Source organism: Cornus florida, unplaced genomic scaffold, assembly GCF_030987335.1.
Source record: "Cornus florida cultivar Cherokee Brave unplaced genomic scaffold, ASM3098733v1 CherokeeBrave_3.0.0_Hap2_Chr11, whole genome shotgun sequence".
Classification (NCBI taxonomy): Eukaryota; Viridiplantae; Streptophyta; class Magnoliopsida; order Cornales; family Cornaceae; genus Cornus; species Cornus florida.
Window position 1 is genome coordinate 126,735,355 of NW_026775581.1, and position 14,574 is coordinate 126,749,928.

The 14,574-nt window shown below is 36.2% G+C and overlaps 1 protein-coding gene and 1 pseudogene across 1 annotated transcript; both read left to right on the forward strand.

The window, feature by feature from the left end:
- The first annotated feature begins 800 nt into the window (after nucleotides 1-800).
- Nucleotides 801-10,936, forward strand: LOC132285955 (uncharacterized; annotated as a pseudogene).
- Nucleotides 10,937-12,064: 1,128 nt separating this feature from the next.
- Nucleotides 12,065-13,881, forward strand: LOC132286199 (uncharacterized). Its single transcript, XM_059788477.1, has 3 exons — nucleotides 12,065-12,352; nucleotides 12,694-13,038; nucleotides 13,242-13,881. Exons 1-3 carry the CDS (start codon nucleotides 12,065-12,067, stop codon nucleotides 13,749-13,751), a joined length of 1,143 nt encoding a protein of 380 aa, XP_059644460.1. The 3' UTR covers nucleotides 13,752-13,881.
- Nucleotides 13,882-14,574: the final 693 nt, after the last annotated feature.

Consider the following 14,574-nt stretch of genomic DNA (forward strand, 5'->3'; position numbering starts at 1 on the left):
GGCGAGCATCCGAACAACAACCAACCAAGGAAATCACACAGTCCAAGTGTGCTTCTTCAATGGCAAAGCTCATTGACTGACCCATCAACTCTGGCGCGTTTCAGCTCCGATAATCAAACGGCGGAATCCTCCGGATCGCATTCCCAACACTAATACATTACACGCCTGACTAATTTGCACGGGTCAACTCAACTCCGGCGACATCCACAGCAATCCGTCCTTGATGGAATTCAACTGTCGGCAACCATAAACCGTCGGCCGGTGCTTGTTTTCTCCATCGTCTGTGTCTCTCCGTCGCCAATCTGCTTTCTTTTTACAAATGGGTTTTGAGCAGAGTGGAACATTTTTGCATAATTAATACACGGCACGGATCCTACTAGCAGTCCTTGGTTAACAGTAGGAAAAAGAAATCGAATAATAATAATAAAAAAAATCGATCAGAGTTTCGTTGCCGACACCGCCATCGATTTTTGACACCCCAAATTTGGCATTCCCGGTCTTCTAGAGAGAAAATCGAAACTAGAGCGAAAATCGCAGATGGGTGAAGAGAGAGAGAGAGAGAGTGGGGCCCATTCTTTTTGCTAGCTAGATGCTACATAGGAATCTACCTAACAAATCGGGTAAATCCATCGGGCGTAAATATCATTTTTCCTGCATTCAATACATTATTCTTCCATATTAGTAAATGATATGACAGAATCTTTATAAGCTCAAGGTATTATTCCAAACGAAATAAAAGAAAAAAGGGATAACTAATATTTTGTTTTTAATTGAGAAAAGAAAATACTCCTAAAGGATAAGGAGTGATTTTAAAGGATAATTTAATTATTTTTACTATCCTTTTTATAGTGAAATTATTTAAAGAGAAAGGTTTACAATTTTGAAACTTTCATAATAATATAAATAGCATTAACCTTATAAAAATATATATGAATATGATAATAAATTAGTTAAAGTAATTACTTTTATTTTAACTCTTCTTCAAGAATGTCATCATTTCTTTTATTTTCCTTAAAAATAAAAACAAAAAAGCCAAAAACAAAAGAAAAGAAAACAAACATTATTAATTCATTATTGTACATTTATACTTGTAAATAGAAGGTGGACTCGAAGAGTCTGGAAGGAGAGCGAGAGAGAAGAAGACGATGACGACTCGAATAGCTCCGGGGGTCGGAGCGAACCTGCTCGGCCAACACTCTGCTGAAAGGGACCAAGAAGCCACCGTCTACGTCGGCAACCTCGATCCTCAGGTTTTTCTTCCCTCAGTTCATTTCGCTATTCTTTTTATTCTTTCTATAAAACTTCTTTTACAAATTTGAGTTTTTTTCTCACATGCAATTTTATCATAGGGATTGTATATATGTATATACAACACACCAATGTTGAAAACGTAGTTTTCAATTTCCAACTAAAACAAAACTCAGATAAAATAAGAACTACAGTCTATTTGCATGCCCATTTCTTTTTTTAGTGAAATTTGAAGTTGTAAATTGGCGTTGTCAGCCATGTTTCATATATTTTTGTGCTTTTGGAGTTCTTAATCGTTCATATGGAATGCTTCATAGTGAAATTTAGGACCCGTTATAATTTAAAATTGAGTGCTTGTTGAATTTGCATGGATTTGATATTTGTGTGAATGTTCCAACTGCTTGCGTATGGCTCTGATTTATGCATTCTTACTTAATAGAAATAAAAGTATTGAGTGAATCAGTCACTTTGTGTGCCATGTTTTGGCTTCGATTTGTGGGGGTGTATATTGTGCAGAATATGATTTTTCTAATAAACAATGCTTTTGTTTCTTGACAGTATAAAGCCATTCTGTGTTGCATAAGTTACTAGTGGTTGTGATTACCGGATATCCTTTTTCATATCAAAGGTATGGTATACTGAAATGTAGTCGTAAATTTTGATTATAAATAAAGGTTTCTTTAATCTTCTCCACCCATCACCCGTGTAAGCAGGAGGGCATACAATGGTTAATACACTCTCTTTTTCTTTTCTTTTTTCTTCTTTTTTTACCTTCATTGTTCTGCCAGGTTTAATTTCAATTGAACCTTGGTATTGGGGTGCAACTACATAATAGCGAACTAAATAAATTAGGAAAAATTGAAGTAAAATGGCTCAAGTAGTCAAGTGTAGCACGAGTTACTTGCTTCTTGTAATAAGGGTAATTCAACTATCAGCTCCACCAGAAACATTAATGGAATGCCTTCTTCATGGATAAAAACTATTCTACAGCTCTCATTACGCAAAAAAAAAAAAAAAAAAAAAAAAAAAGAAGCTGCTATATTACTGAGTCACTGCTCATACAAAGCAACACTGACATACACTTGGTGCATTTTTTATGCAGAACACCACTAGTAAACTTATGATTATACCATCTACAATTAGGTCTCTTGTGCAAAGAGGTTATCAAAAAGCTTGTGAAGTTGAGGTATTCAAAAAGTAGGAGAAATAATATATATGGTTTGAAGAGGAAAGCTTGAAGTTGGCTTCATTTTGGAAGTGTTAGGTTGCAGGAAATTTAGAAATAAAGTGCCATAATTTCTATAAGAAAAATGTGGTCAAACCCAGCAACAACTCTTTTGGAATTTAGTTTTAAACTATAGGCTAACCGGTAACAGAATTGATTAAGGTGACCAGGGCATTGTACCATAGGATTTTTGTCATAATACTTACATTATAACTAAACTTCTTTCCAAGTTTGTATTTTTCTTGTTTTCACGCTTTGCATCAATTAATCTCCTAGTAGCCGCACTTTCACTTACCCTGCTTGAACACTAGGATACTCCATTTTTTTTTGTTGGATTTTTTTTAAGGGATATGAGATAGCTTTATCATTAAGGATTCCCAAAAATCTTTCTATGATTGGTTTAACTTTTATGTGGCTAATTCTTGTTGTCTATCTGCCTGTAGGTAACTGAAGAGTTACTGTGGGAATTGTTTGTTCAAGCAGGCCCTGTTGGTAAGTTCCAGTTCTCCATCATTTTGAAAGCACAGTTTAATAATTTTAAGGAAAATGCTAAAATGCATATAAAGATATGCTATAAAGCATGCTTGGAGAACTTGGCTGTATTTTCAAATTGTTGGACATCAATAAGGTTAACATTCATCATGTTCTATGGATCCTTATTTATTATTAATACTTACTACCTAGTGACTATATACATGAGATGGCCCCCATTCAGGCACTTTGCTCCCTTCTACCTCTCTTTCCTTAATTTTTCAAATTGTAACGTACCTCAAACTTAGGCTAGGATTTATCCTTCATTTCTTTTAGTCATATTTTTTTCTGCCGCTAGTCACTGGTTTGGTTGTCAAATTTTATATCTGATGGGACAAAATTTATGGATTAAGTTGGTTAACAGCTAACATCTCAGTGTGCTGGATTGAGATTTGCCTTTATATGTTAAACATTGTTTGTGAGCCAGTGTTCATCTTTAAATGGTAAAACAAAAAGATGAATCTTACAAATCTCATTAACTCTGTAAATAGTTGTATAGGAGGTCCGCTTTTGGATGTTACACAGTATTGGAGTAACTTAGTTCTGTGTAACAGAAAGAAGCAAAATGAAGTGGTAAATTGAAGTGTAGAAGCTGGGTATAGAGGGATGGCATATGCAATATTTGGATGATTTGGGTTTGTTTACCTTTGCTAAGATGGGTTTTTTTTTTTATTTTTATGCAAATTCATAATATTGTTCTGTGACAATCAAGCTGTTATGTATATTGCTTTTTATCCAGTAGTATTTTAGAGAATCAAATGTATGGAGGTAGATTATCACTTTGTGTGAGATATTGTGAACATAAAGAAGATTGTTACTGTTTATATGAAATCTGAAGACATGGTAGTGTATTCTCTCTAAAACATATTCTTGTGCACAAAAATTGCTTTATTGTTTCTTGAAAAGTTTATACTATGATAACTTTCAATTTTTGTAAATTATACTTAGTTGTGTATATGTAACCAACCAACTCCTTAAAATGTTTTTTAGAAAAGAATTTCAATGTTCACGCTCACGCCCCCCAAGAATTTGAAATTGTAATATTGTTATTGAAAAAGAATTTGAATGTTCTAGGCCCTTGAAATTCCTAGAATGTGTGATTTTCATATTTCTCCTTTCTTTTCCAGTTAATGTTTATGTCCCCAAGGATAGAGTCATGAATCTTCATCAAGGATATGGCTTTATTGAATTCCAAAGTGAAGAAGATGCCGACTATGTAAGTTTTGCTTGTGGTGATAGCCATTCTTTCCATATTTGCTAAACTACTTGTTTAGTTGTTCGGTCTATTTGTTGAATTTAGGGATATGAATCCTACTGTGAGTCCTTTAGTTTTGATTAATGATCTTTTTTCCTTTGATAATGCAGGCTATAAAAGTTCTAAATATGATTAAACTTTATGGGAAGCCCATACGAGTGAATAAGGTGTGGAAGTTTATTTTTCTTGTGCATTAATTCTGATCTCTTAATGATTTGAACACGCCATTTTAGTAGTCTCTGCATAGGTTAAATGCAAAAATCTGATGATATTTTTTTGGTTCTTTATTGGTTCCAGGCGTCCCAAGATAAAAAGAGCTTGGATGTTGGAGCCAACCTTTTTGTTGGCAATCTTGACCCTGTAAGATTGTAGATTTTTGAAACTACTTGCTCAAACCTACATCCACTTTGATTCAACATATGTTATGTATGTGTGAATATAAGTGTGTGTGTGTGTGTGTGTGTGTGTGTATATCCAAAATCTGTCACACTACAGACAAGCAATCCTATCCATACATGTATTACAGACTCCTGCTATATACCTGTACAGTTCAACTCTTGCAACTCTGAAACTGACTCCCACACATTTTTTGCTGGATGTGGATGAGAAACTTCTGTATGATAGTTTCAGTGCATTTGGAGTCATTGTCACAAACCCAAAGGTCATGCTTCTTCTGCTTTTTTCTTTAATTTTCATGATATTATAGCTGTGTACTTCCGAGTCTTCGGCTCAATTAGTATCTCCTTCTCCTTCCACGTGGTGGGTTGAGGGTTCAACTAGTTTGTCTGTGTGTATATCTTACCTACCAAAAGAAGATACATGCAGCAGATTTGTTGTTATATACCTAGAATTGAGAAACAATTGCTACAATCTTCCCTTTCTTAAAAGTTTATTGCATCCCGTTTTCATATGTTTAGATTGTTGGCCTTCTGTTTAGAAAATTCTACTACATATGCCATAAACACCGGCCTTTCTTTTGCCTATGTATGTTTTCTTGATCAGTATGAGATAAGTTTTGGTTAAGAGAATTAAGGGGCTCTGGGAATCTTAAGAATTGGTCCATGCCACGGTCCCAGTTCATTTTATTTGCTAGTGCACAGGAAAACTAAAACCAACTCTATTTGTAAATTAGGCTTCTTTTTTCACATGGTTGCAACTAGGCCAGGTTCAATTTGGTCCCCTCTGAACCTTTAGCATGGCTAGGCATGTGTGATTGTAAACCCAACCCAACCTGACTTTTGGATGGTTTTGGGCAGATATCTCACAATGTTTTGTATATATACACTTCCTCTCCTAAGTCAGGGGATCTTTGGGCTTAGGTTGGAGGTTTTATTAAATCATTGTGGCTCTACCACTCTAGTATGAATCTGAGGTAAAAAAATAAAATAAAATGGTCCATCATTTCTTTTGTGGATGGCACAATAGATGTTCAATTTGGAAAATCAATATACAAAGAAAATTTCAAAATTCCCATCTTCAATAGATATAAATGGATTAATTAATGTGAAAAATGCTTTTGGATTTCACTGAAGTGTCAATGCATCGAATGCTTGTTTCCCTAGAGTTGGAATTTCTAAGATGAAATACTTTCTTTGGACAGGAAATATTTGATGTGTTGTTCATATAAATTGTTGATTTGGAAGTTAATATTATTTGGTAACGACATTGGTTGCTTCTTTATATGTTTTCATTCTAATCTAAATACTAATCCTTTGGTCTCTCTCTCTCTCTCTCTCTCTCTCTCTATGTACAACATAGCTGCAACACTTCTCTTCCTCATGCCAAACTAAAGCAATCGCGGCTTCGCTTGTCTACTGTATTTCAAGCTTTGGCCTAAGAGTGAATGGGTATATTTGTCCTGAGAAAACTTTTAATAGGGCATTTTGGTAATTTTACAACATATATCTAAGGTCTAAATAGGCCTTTTCAACAATTCAAGGGGGTTGAATAGTTCATTTCACAGGGTGTCAGGTGATAGTCCCAATGACTAGTTAACGGAAGAGGGGTGGTATCACTCCCCAAACCGTTGCGGGTGTATGTATTGGTTTCCGCAGATATAGCAGCCGTGTGTAATAAGGGCAAAGCTCAGTGGCGTCAGTGTAATTTACACTAATTACTATTATAGTGATGAATGTAGGAGTTTCTGTAAAAATAATGATGATGTTTTATGTCTCTGACCTTTCTGGTGGATCTCGTGGTGCATGTGTTCTATCTTTCTTTTATAGGCAACATTTTAGCAAATGAAAACTATAAATGAAAACAGAAATTCTAATCCTCAACTGTTCAATCTTGGTATATGTCTTATGCCATTTGCCTTCTTTTAGTTATTTGCAATCTGACTGTGAATTGATTAGTGCATCCATGAACCTTTACTTAGTGCATAAAGCCTCTCTCTTCCCCAGTAAAATAAAGAGTCTCTCTCTCTCTCTATATATATACACACACACACACACACATATATAGATTTGAAGAGCGGGTAGGGTCTACAACTCCACGTGACTAAGTTTATTGCTGTTGATTTAACTGTCTTACAAAATTCAACTTTGTGATCGTGAATTGTCAGTTTTGCTAATCTACTCCACACATACTTTTCTATTGTTTTTGAGAAATCTGGATTCATCTCCTTGGGTTGCTTTTGTCTATTTGGGAGAAAAAAAAAAAAAAAAGAAGAGCCCATTTCCTAGTAGTAGTTTTGACAATTTAGGGTGTCGGGAGGGTAGACTTGATACAAACCGAATATCATGTTTTACTCGTATGAAGTGGCTGCCTGGACACTTGAATCTTCATTACGGTCTGACAACCCAAGCTTTTAATTCACCAAGCAATAACCCAAAACTCTAGTTTAATTGATTTAAATTAGAAGTCACAGTAACGTGTTAGCTGCAAGATACAGAAGTTTATTGTTGCCATTTTTGTAATTTTTGGTTTCAGGGAAGTAGCTTTCAAACACCACGCACTCTATTGGAATGTCACTATCTATGAATGTCACTCTATCTTATATGATACACTCATTACATTATTGTCACATGCCTCTTTCAAAAGCATTGATTTATCCCTTACATCTTGTTTTCTGTGCTTCTATCCGATGACTTGTGTGAGTTGGACATTGTCCAAGGCGATGTTTCAAGTAAGGGCTGAAATTGTGGATTTCTTGCGTTCCTGGTCAAATGACTACTTTGGCTAGAACTGGCATTCTTGGAAGATGGTAGAATACAATCCTCTTGACATTAAATTTGACGGTGTTTTAACAATGTTGCTTTTTAATATATTTGATTGATATCTCTGCATTTCTCTCTCTCTCTCTCTAACTGCTTAGTCATGCAGTGATTTGATGATTTCAATGTAGTATGATTTTAGTTATCCTGGCAATCTGAATGTAGGCCTAACTGAATGGTTGGTTCTGAATGTACTGATCTCATCCTGTCTCGTGCATGGCAGTAGTGGCAGTTCAACCATTTGTTGTATCGATAAATGACTAGAGACATACATGTGAAAAATTGACCAATTTATAGTAGTGTTACTTGAATGTGGATTCTGATGTTTGTTTGTTTGCGTTTTCCTCCAGATAATGAGAGATCCTGACACAGGGAATTCCCGTGGTTTTGGTTTTATTAGCTATGATTCTTTTGATTCATCTGATGCAGCTATAGAGGTATTTTTGTTCTTGTTGATATTTTTATGCCTTGATAGTGGTATTCAGTTTTTAAGGGAGATCTGTCGCTCAGAGCTATTTTTTTTTTTTTTTTTTTCAAGACCATTTATTGGTTTTGCAATTCAGAGCCTTGTGTCACTATGGTACTAGTTGAGACATCTCTTTATTTAGCTTCGAATTGGTTTTAAGCTCATCTACATATCATGTTAGAAATGTGTAACTCTCATGTCAATCCTCATCTATTTAGTTAGGCTTGTGCCGCTCTCTCTCTCTCTCTTTTAATTAATTTTCAGTTGAGTTTTCAGACAACAATATAGTTATATTTTACGGAAATTTTCCTATCTTTTATATATTTAAAGAGCTGCCTGACCCAGCGGTTTGACTATTCGCCAGCTGAACCAGATCTTTTTGGATAATCTGATGAATTTAGAAATTCCAACTTTTTTAGGGTTCTTTATATTCATAATATTTGATGAGCAAAATTGGTCCAATTCGTTCAATGCATTGGGGCAAGGGCTTCCTTATTTCCGCTAGGTGTGAATTCCTCGTCACCCTTCTGCTATGGATGTTAGCTCTTCTGCATCTATTTAGTTGGCTTCCCGTGGTTGTTTACTTGCGTATTGCTTTGAGGCAAACCTTGTTGGTGGCTGCTATTTGCGTGCTTGCCAAGCACCACACAATCCCTTCCTTCCTCATGCGTACAGGTATAGAATGTTGCATCATGGTTTACCGCTGTTTAGCTTTGGGGTCTTGTGGGAAATGCATGGGGCCACCTTGACGAGTGTCAGGAACACCAAAAACCATGTCTTAGTTTTTAGTTGTGGAGTGTGGACACAGAAACAGACTTTTGAAAAGTCGCAAGAAACAAGGGATCAAAACATCAAGAGTAAAAAAAATGAAATTTGTGGGAAAAAAGAAGCGTGACTCATTTGTCTCATATTTTGAGAGATTCTCCATTCTTCATTCATTTGTTTTCTATTTTATGTTGAATCCGGCAAAGATCCAAAACATAGATTTCAACGATCATATTCTCCTTCATCTGAATCGACTGTTCTCTCCCTACTTTTGGAGGTCTCACCCTTTTGCTGTCATTATTCCTTTTATGGAATTTGATATCTTCAGCAACTCGTACAGACTTACACATTGAAGATTACGGTGTATGCTTGTTGTTTGATTTCTTTCAAGATTACATTTATTTTTTATACATATATATGTATTTCAGTATATCTATAGATATCTATATACCTATCTGATGGCTTATTTCAACTGTTAGAGTTTTAAGTTTTCCATTTTGGAAGTTTGATCATTTTCTTCAATGTTTTCAATTTGCATAAATGACCTTTTGAACTAAAACATGAAATGGGTCTAATTTGACCTGATATTTGGCTCGATTCTATACTTGTTTTATTAGATTCGGATTTTTTTGAATCACATGGAATTGGTATGGATGTTGTGTATGAGAGCTGATTTGGATTTGGATCTGAATGTGGAATTTGATATTAGAATACTGATCTGGACCTGGATTTACATGAATTTGTTCTGCATGCGCTCCATTTCGTGCCCTTAATTTTTTTCTTTTTCTTTCTTTTTTGTTGGTGATGTCATCTGGACTTGGATTTTTACTCCTTATTCAATATGTCCTGTCCTGGCTTTGTAACTATCTTCTTAGGATTAAAATTTGTCCCTTTGTCCTTATAATTTCCTTCATTTGTGTTCCACATCCATATTTATGCTTCATAATTTGGATGATTGAGCTGCTAATATTACCCCACCGTATTAAAGTTAATTTAAGAGTTGATATAAGTTTTTATTATTTTCTACTTCCGCAGGCAATGAATGGCCAATATCTTTGCAACCGTCGGATAACAGTGTCCTATGCATACAAGAAAGACACCTAGGGGGAGCGCCATGGGACCCCCGCAGGTAATGCTCTCTTCTATGTCCTGTTACTGCACACATAGTATTAAGCCCATATTTGCTGCTGAAGGTTGAAGTTACCTCCTCCGAATTTGGAAGATGTTTCATATTGCACATTTCAATTTAATAGTTCTCTCATGTGATCCATGAACTACATATTCTGTTGTGCACACAATTGTGCAGCAAGTCATAAATGAGCAAATGTTTATTATAATGAAGTGTGGGGGTCTGTCTTTCTCAAGTGTGGTTAGATTTTAAGAGGTGAAAACTGTGTGATAGGTCAGTGTCCCATCAGTTGTAGTTGTAGGTATGCATGTTCATATGTATGGTGGAAGTATGTACTTGTCATGTGTGCAATTAAGATTTATGCCATTTTAGACACTAGTTTGCTACTGATGAAATGCAGAGAGAGTTTTGGCTGCCAACAATCCGATTGCCCAAAGGAGCAGGCCGCACACGTTGTTTGCAAGTGGACCTCCTATACTTCCTCAGGCCAATGGTAATGTGGGCGTTCCAATCCCTCCACGTCCAGGAGTGATTCCAGCACTCCGTCCTCCGCCACCACAAAGTGTTGCCTTCCCACCAATGGGAATATCTGGGCCACCATCTTGGCAAGGTCAGCCACAGCAACCAGGTCACACTCTCCCACCACCTGCCATGCCACCACCGCTTCAGCAATTCAGGCCGCCATCACCAAACATGCCACCACCTCCTCCTCAAATATCTCGTCTTCTTACAAGGCCTCCCATGCCACCAACTGGGATGGGTACCACCACCTCCTCAGCAGTTAATGCCACATATGTCAATGCAGCCACCTCCCCCACCACCACCTCCTGTGTCAACTTGAAGGCTAGGGAAGCTGTTCCGGAAGTAGTCGAATTTGTAAGGAAGTCCGGGTGTTTCTCCTCTCATTTATTGTGGTAAGGGTTTTGTTAATTAGGACTATACAGATTGTAGATGTACATTACAGCACCATTTGATTTTTCATTGCCATCTAAGAACTATTGCAGATAGAGTTGTAATGTCTGAAATTGCAAATTTTCTGTCAGATTGAGCTTTTGTTATTGATGGAAATTGTAGTATTATTGGATTGGGAAATTTCCGACTTTGCACGTCTGTCATGTTTTAGAAAAGTCACTCAGGATTGATGAAATCCTTAATAATCCGTCATTAGTTGGCTGAGCTGACTCATGAAAATGTGCTCTCCTTTTGGGAGGCTTTATATGCTCGAGTTCTTGACTTGGAAATGACAGTGGGATTGCATGAAGATGTTGATGATGATGAACATTGTGTTCTTTGTCATGATGATGATGAACATTGTGTTCTTTGTCATTTCAATAATGTTATGTTTGGGAGTACTGAATTGGAGCTTTGAAGTTGGAAGAAATTTAGCATTTCTGGCTGTTTGTAATTTCCATGATAGTGTTATAGACTACTAAGCTTTGACTTAGAATGTCCATTAGATAAAATTTTAATGGACAAGGTCAACCTAACACTAAAAAAAATAAGAACCTAAGATCACATGAAACATTACAAGTGAACCATTGATAAAGAAATGTGAAGCACGTGCACAGTTGCATGAGGAATGTCAAATTTATTATTGATTCCCTGAAGTTTATCATCCTATTATGTTTTAAAATCGCATTATTATATATATAATCACGGTAACAATATTAGTTTTGACCAGTTGGAAAAGAAATGGATTGAAAAACCACTGGTGAATTTGACTTCGAACTACTTCCTTACGAACAGAAGCCGGCAGAAATATAGCGCAAAAATATTTGAACTTTGCTCAAGATAAAAAAAAAAAAAAATTGAACATCTAATTAGTTGTTATACAGCAAAAATGTCAGTATCAATGTTGTATTTTAACAATTTTGGTCACCCCAGCCAATACCATATATATATATATATATAGCATCTATTGATCACCTGCAATTTTTAAGTCTTTTTAGCCTCTCTCTCTCTATATATATATAAACATTAATGTTTGGGAGTCCACTCCAGCCCTTGCTTATAATTTAGCTAAAATCGTGCCCACACAACTGCTACAACAAAGGGGAGCCTTTGGGCAAAGTGACCTTCCACACCCTCTCATTTCCTTTCTCTGCCTCACACCTCAAGACCTTTGAGGAGAGAGAGAAAGAGAGAAATGTCTTAGGGTGTGCCCTTCTCTCTCTCTCCTCTCTCTCTCTCATTTATTCATACATACAATTAAACCCGCACAATTACATGCATGAGGACACTTTGTCCCAATTTTGACAGAGAAGATGGCCTCGAAACTGTCCTTGAGGTCCCTATACCAGAAGAAATGTTCGCAAGCTTGGGCAGCAGTGTGGCCTTGCGTTGGGCGAACATGTCCACTTGGATGAAGGCTCAAACCTCCGATAAATGGTCATCCCCGGTCATCGCCGGCCGTTACAATGAGCTCAGTTTTCTCCTCTTCGTTGTCGGATCACCTCTCATACCTCTTCAGGTCCAAGTCGACCAGTCCATAAACCGCCCTATAAAACATTCTTCCATTGTAAGAACCTTTCACTTCTATATACAATATCCATAATCATCATTCTAGTCTATTGCACGAGACTCCCGGCGGGTGTCAGAATAATTTTTCATAGATGGAACTAAAAATAATCAATATATTCATAATCATTTTGCGCACAGCATGAGGCTCCTGGATCTTTGGAGGGTCATAAAAACTTTTTTATAGATAGAACTAAAATATTTGATTAGTGCTAATAAATTCCCTTATATATATATATATATTTATATGATGTTGCATGTGTTCATTTGATCCTCTCTCTCCGAATTCTGTAATGACAGAAGTCTCTGGTCTAATCCTTTTAATGTTGTTAATTTTTGCAGGAAGCATCGACGGCTAAATATATTGTGCAGCAATATATAGCAGCATCGGGAGGGCAGGCGGTGTTGAGCTCGGTGCATAGCATGTGTGCAATAGGGCAGGTGAAGATTAGTGCATCATATTTTCATCAAGGGAATGAAAGTGTGAAGGTTAAGAGTAGTCATGATGAGGAGGCTGGAGGGTTTGTTTTGTGGCAAAAGAATCCAGACCTCTGGTATCTTGAGCTGCTTGTTTCTGGTTGCAAAGTCATCTCAGGAAGCAATGGCAAGATTTCCTGGAGGCAATCCTCTAACCAACAAACACCTATCTCTAAGGGCCCACCCAGACCATTGCGCCGATTCTTGCAGGTACATATGTGTGTGTGTATATATACAATATTTATGTATGCCATAGTATTACTTTGACAACTGATGTGACAATCTTTACATGCACTCTAAAAGGAGAGAGACTCTATCTTATCGATTGACATGTACATGTGAAAGGCAATGTGGTTGTAATTTGTGTGAACGTAGCTTTCCAAATTCACACACTAATTGGTGCATTGTGACAGGGTTTGGACCCTAGGTCAACAGCCAACTTGTTTGCAGACGCATTATGCATAGGAGAGAAGGTGATAAACAATGAGGACTGTTTCATACTGAAGCTCGACACAAGCCAATCAACTCTGGAGGCACAAAGTGGCCCCAAGTATGAAATCATCCACCACACCATATGGGGCTACTTCAGCCAAAGGTCTGGCCTCCTGGTCAAGTTCGAGGACTCGAGGCTGCTCACCGTGAAGACCAATAATGGAAAGAACGACGACGAAGGAGTGTTCTGGGAGACGAGCACGGAGTCAGTGATCGAGGACTATAGGTACGTGGACGGTGTCAATGTTGCACATAGTGGCAAGACATTTGTTACGGTGTTCAGATATGGGGAGGAATCAGCTAACCACAAGAGGGAGCTGCAAGAGAAGTGGAGGATTGAAGAGGTGGATTTCAACATTTGGGGTTTGTCAAAAGATTTCTTTCTGCCTCCTTCAGACGTAAGAGACCAAAGAGTTAATCTGTTTGTTTGACAAGAAATGTAAATATATACAAGCAAATTGAAGAGCTAGCATGAATTGTTTGTTTTTAAGGATACTTTAAAAAAAATTAATCTTAAACAACATTTTTGAGCAGTGTAACTCTATTTTCCATTGTGCTTTGGAATGAATTTAATGAGAGGATTTGTCATGTACTACTATTTGATTTGGGTTCATCTTCAAAACTACTATGCTACATAGACTCGGCACGAGATGTATATTTATTTAATTTTAATATTATTTATTTATTTTATTTTAGGCAAAAAAATTCTCACAATCACTGTATCTTTTATGGGACTTGAACCTTGACGGGCTTAGATTACTGTACTTGGTGATTATCCTTATTATTATATCTTATAAAATATTAAAAATGTATTTTACCATATCATTTGATAATTCAAAACAATTATTAAAGAATTCTGTCAATAATTTATTTTTAATGTGGATTAGTTACTCTCCATCCTGCCTAAGACAAACCCAACAGTTTTACCTCTTTTCTCTTTCTTTAATGATGATTTATTATGGGAGGTCATATTCGGACTCTACATTTATTTATTTTTAAGAAAATAACAAAAAATTATTAAATTCATTAATGCATCATTCCTTAATTTATAATGTCATAATTTATACAATTTTAACATTTTTTTAACCTTCTTTACTTTCTTTATTAGTTTTTTTTCCTTTTTATTTGCTTTTGAGAGGTCCTCTAAAAAAAAACAACTTATTTTATATTAATATTCTTAGCTGTCAAAAGAGAAAATTTATTCAATAATGCCCCCTTTTTTTTTTTTTTTTTTTAGGTACAAAGTTATTTTTT

What these genes read in the sequence shown, in the direction of transcription:
- LOC132286199 (XM_059788477.1), top strand. Translation starts at nt 12,065, where the DNA reads ATGAGGACACTTTGTCCCAATTTTGACAGAGAAGATGGCCTCGAAACT. An exon ending in CTATAAAACATTCTTCCATT is followed by an intron (nt 12,353 to 12,693) that starts GTAAGAACCTTT and finishes TAATTTTTGCAG; the next exon opens with GAAGCATCGACGGCTAAATA. An exon ending in CATTGCGCCGATTCTTGCAG is followed by an intron (nt 13,039 to 13,241) that starts GTACATATGTGT and finishes GCATTGTGACAG; the next exon opens with GGTTTGGACCCTAGGTCAAC.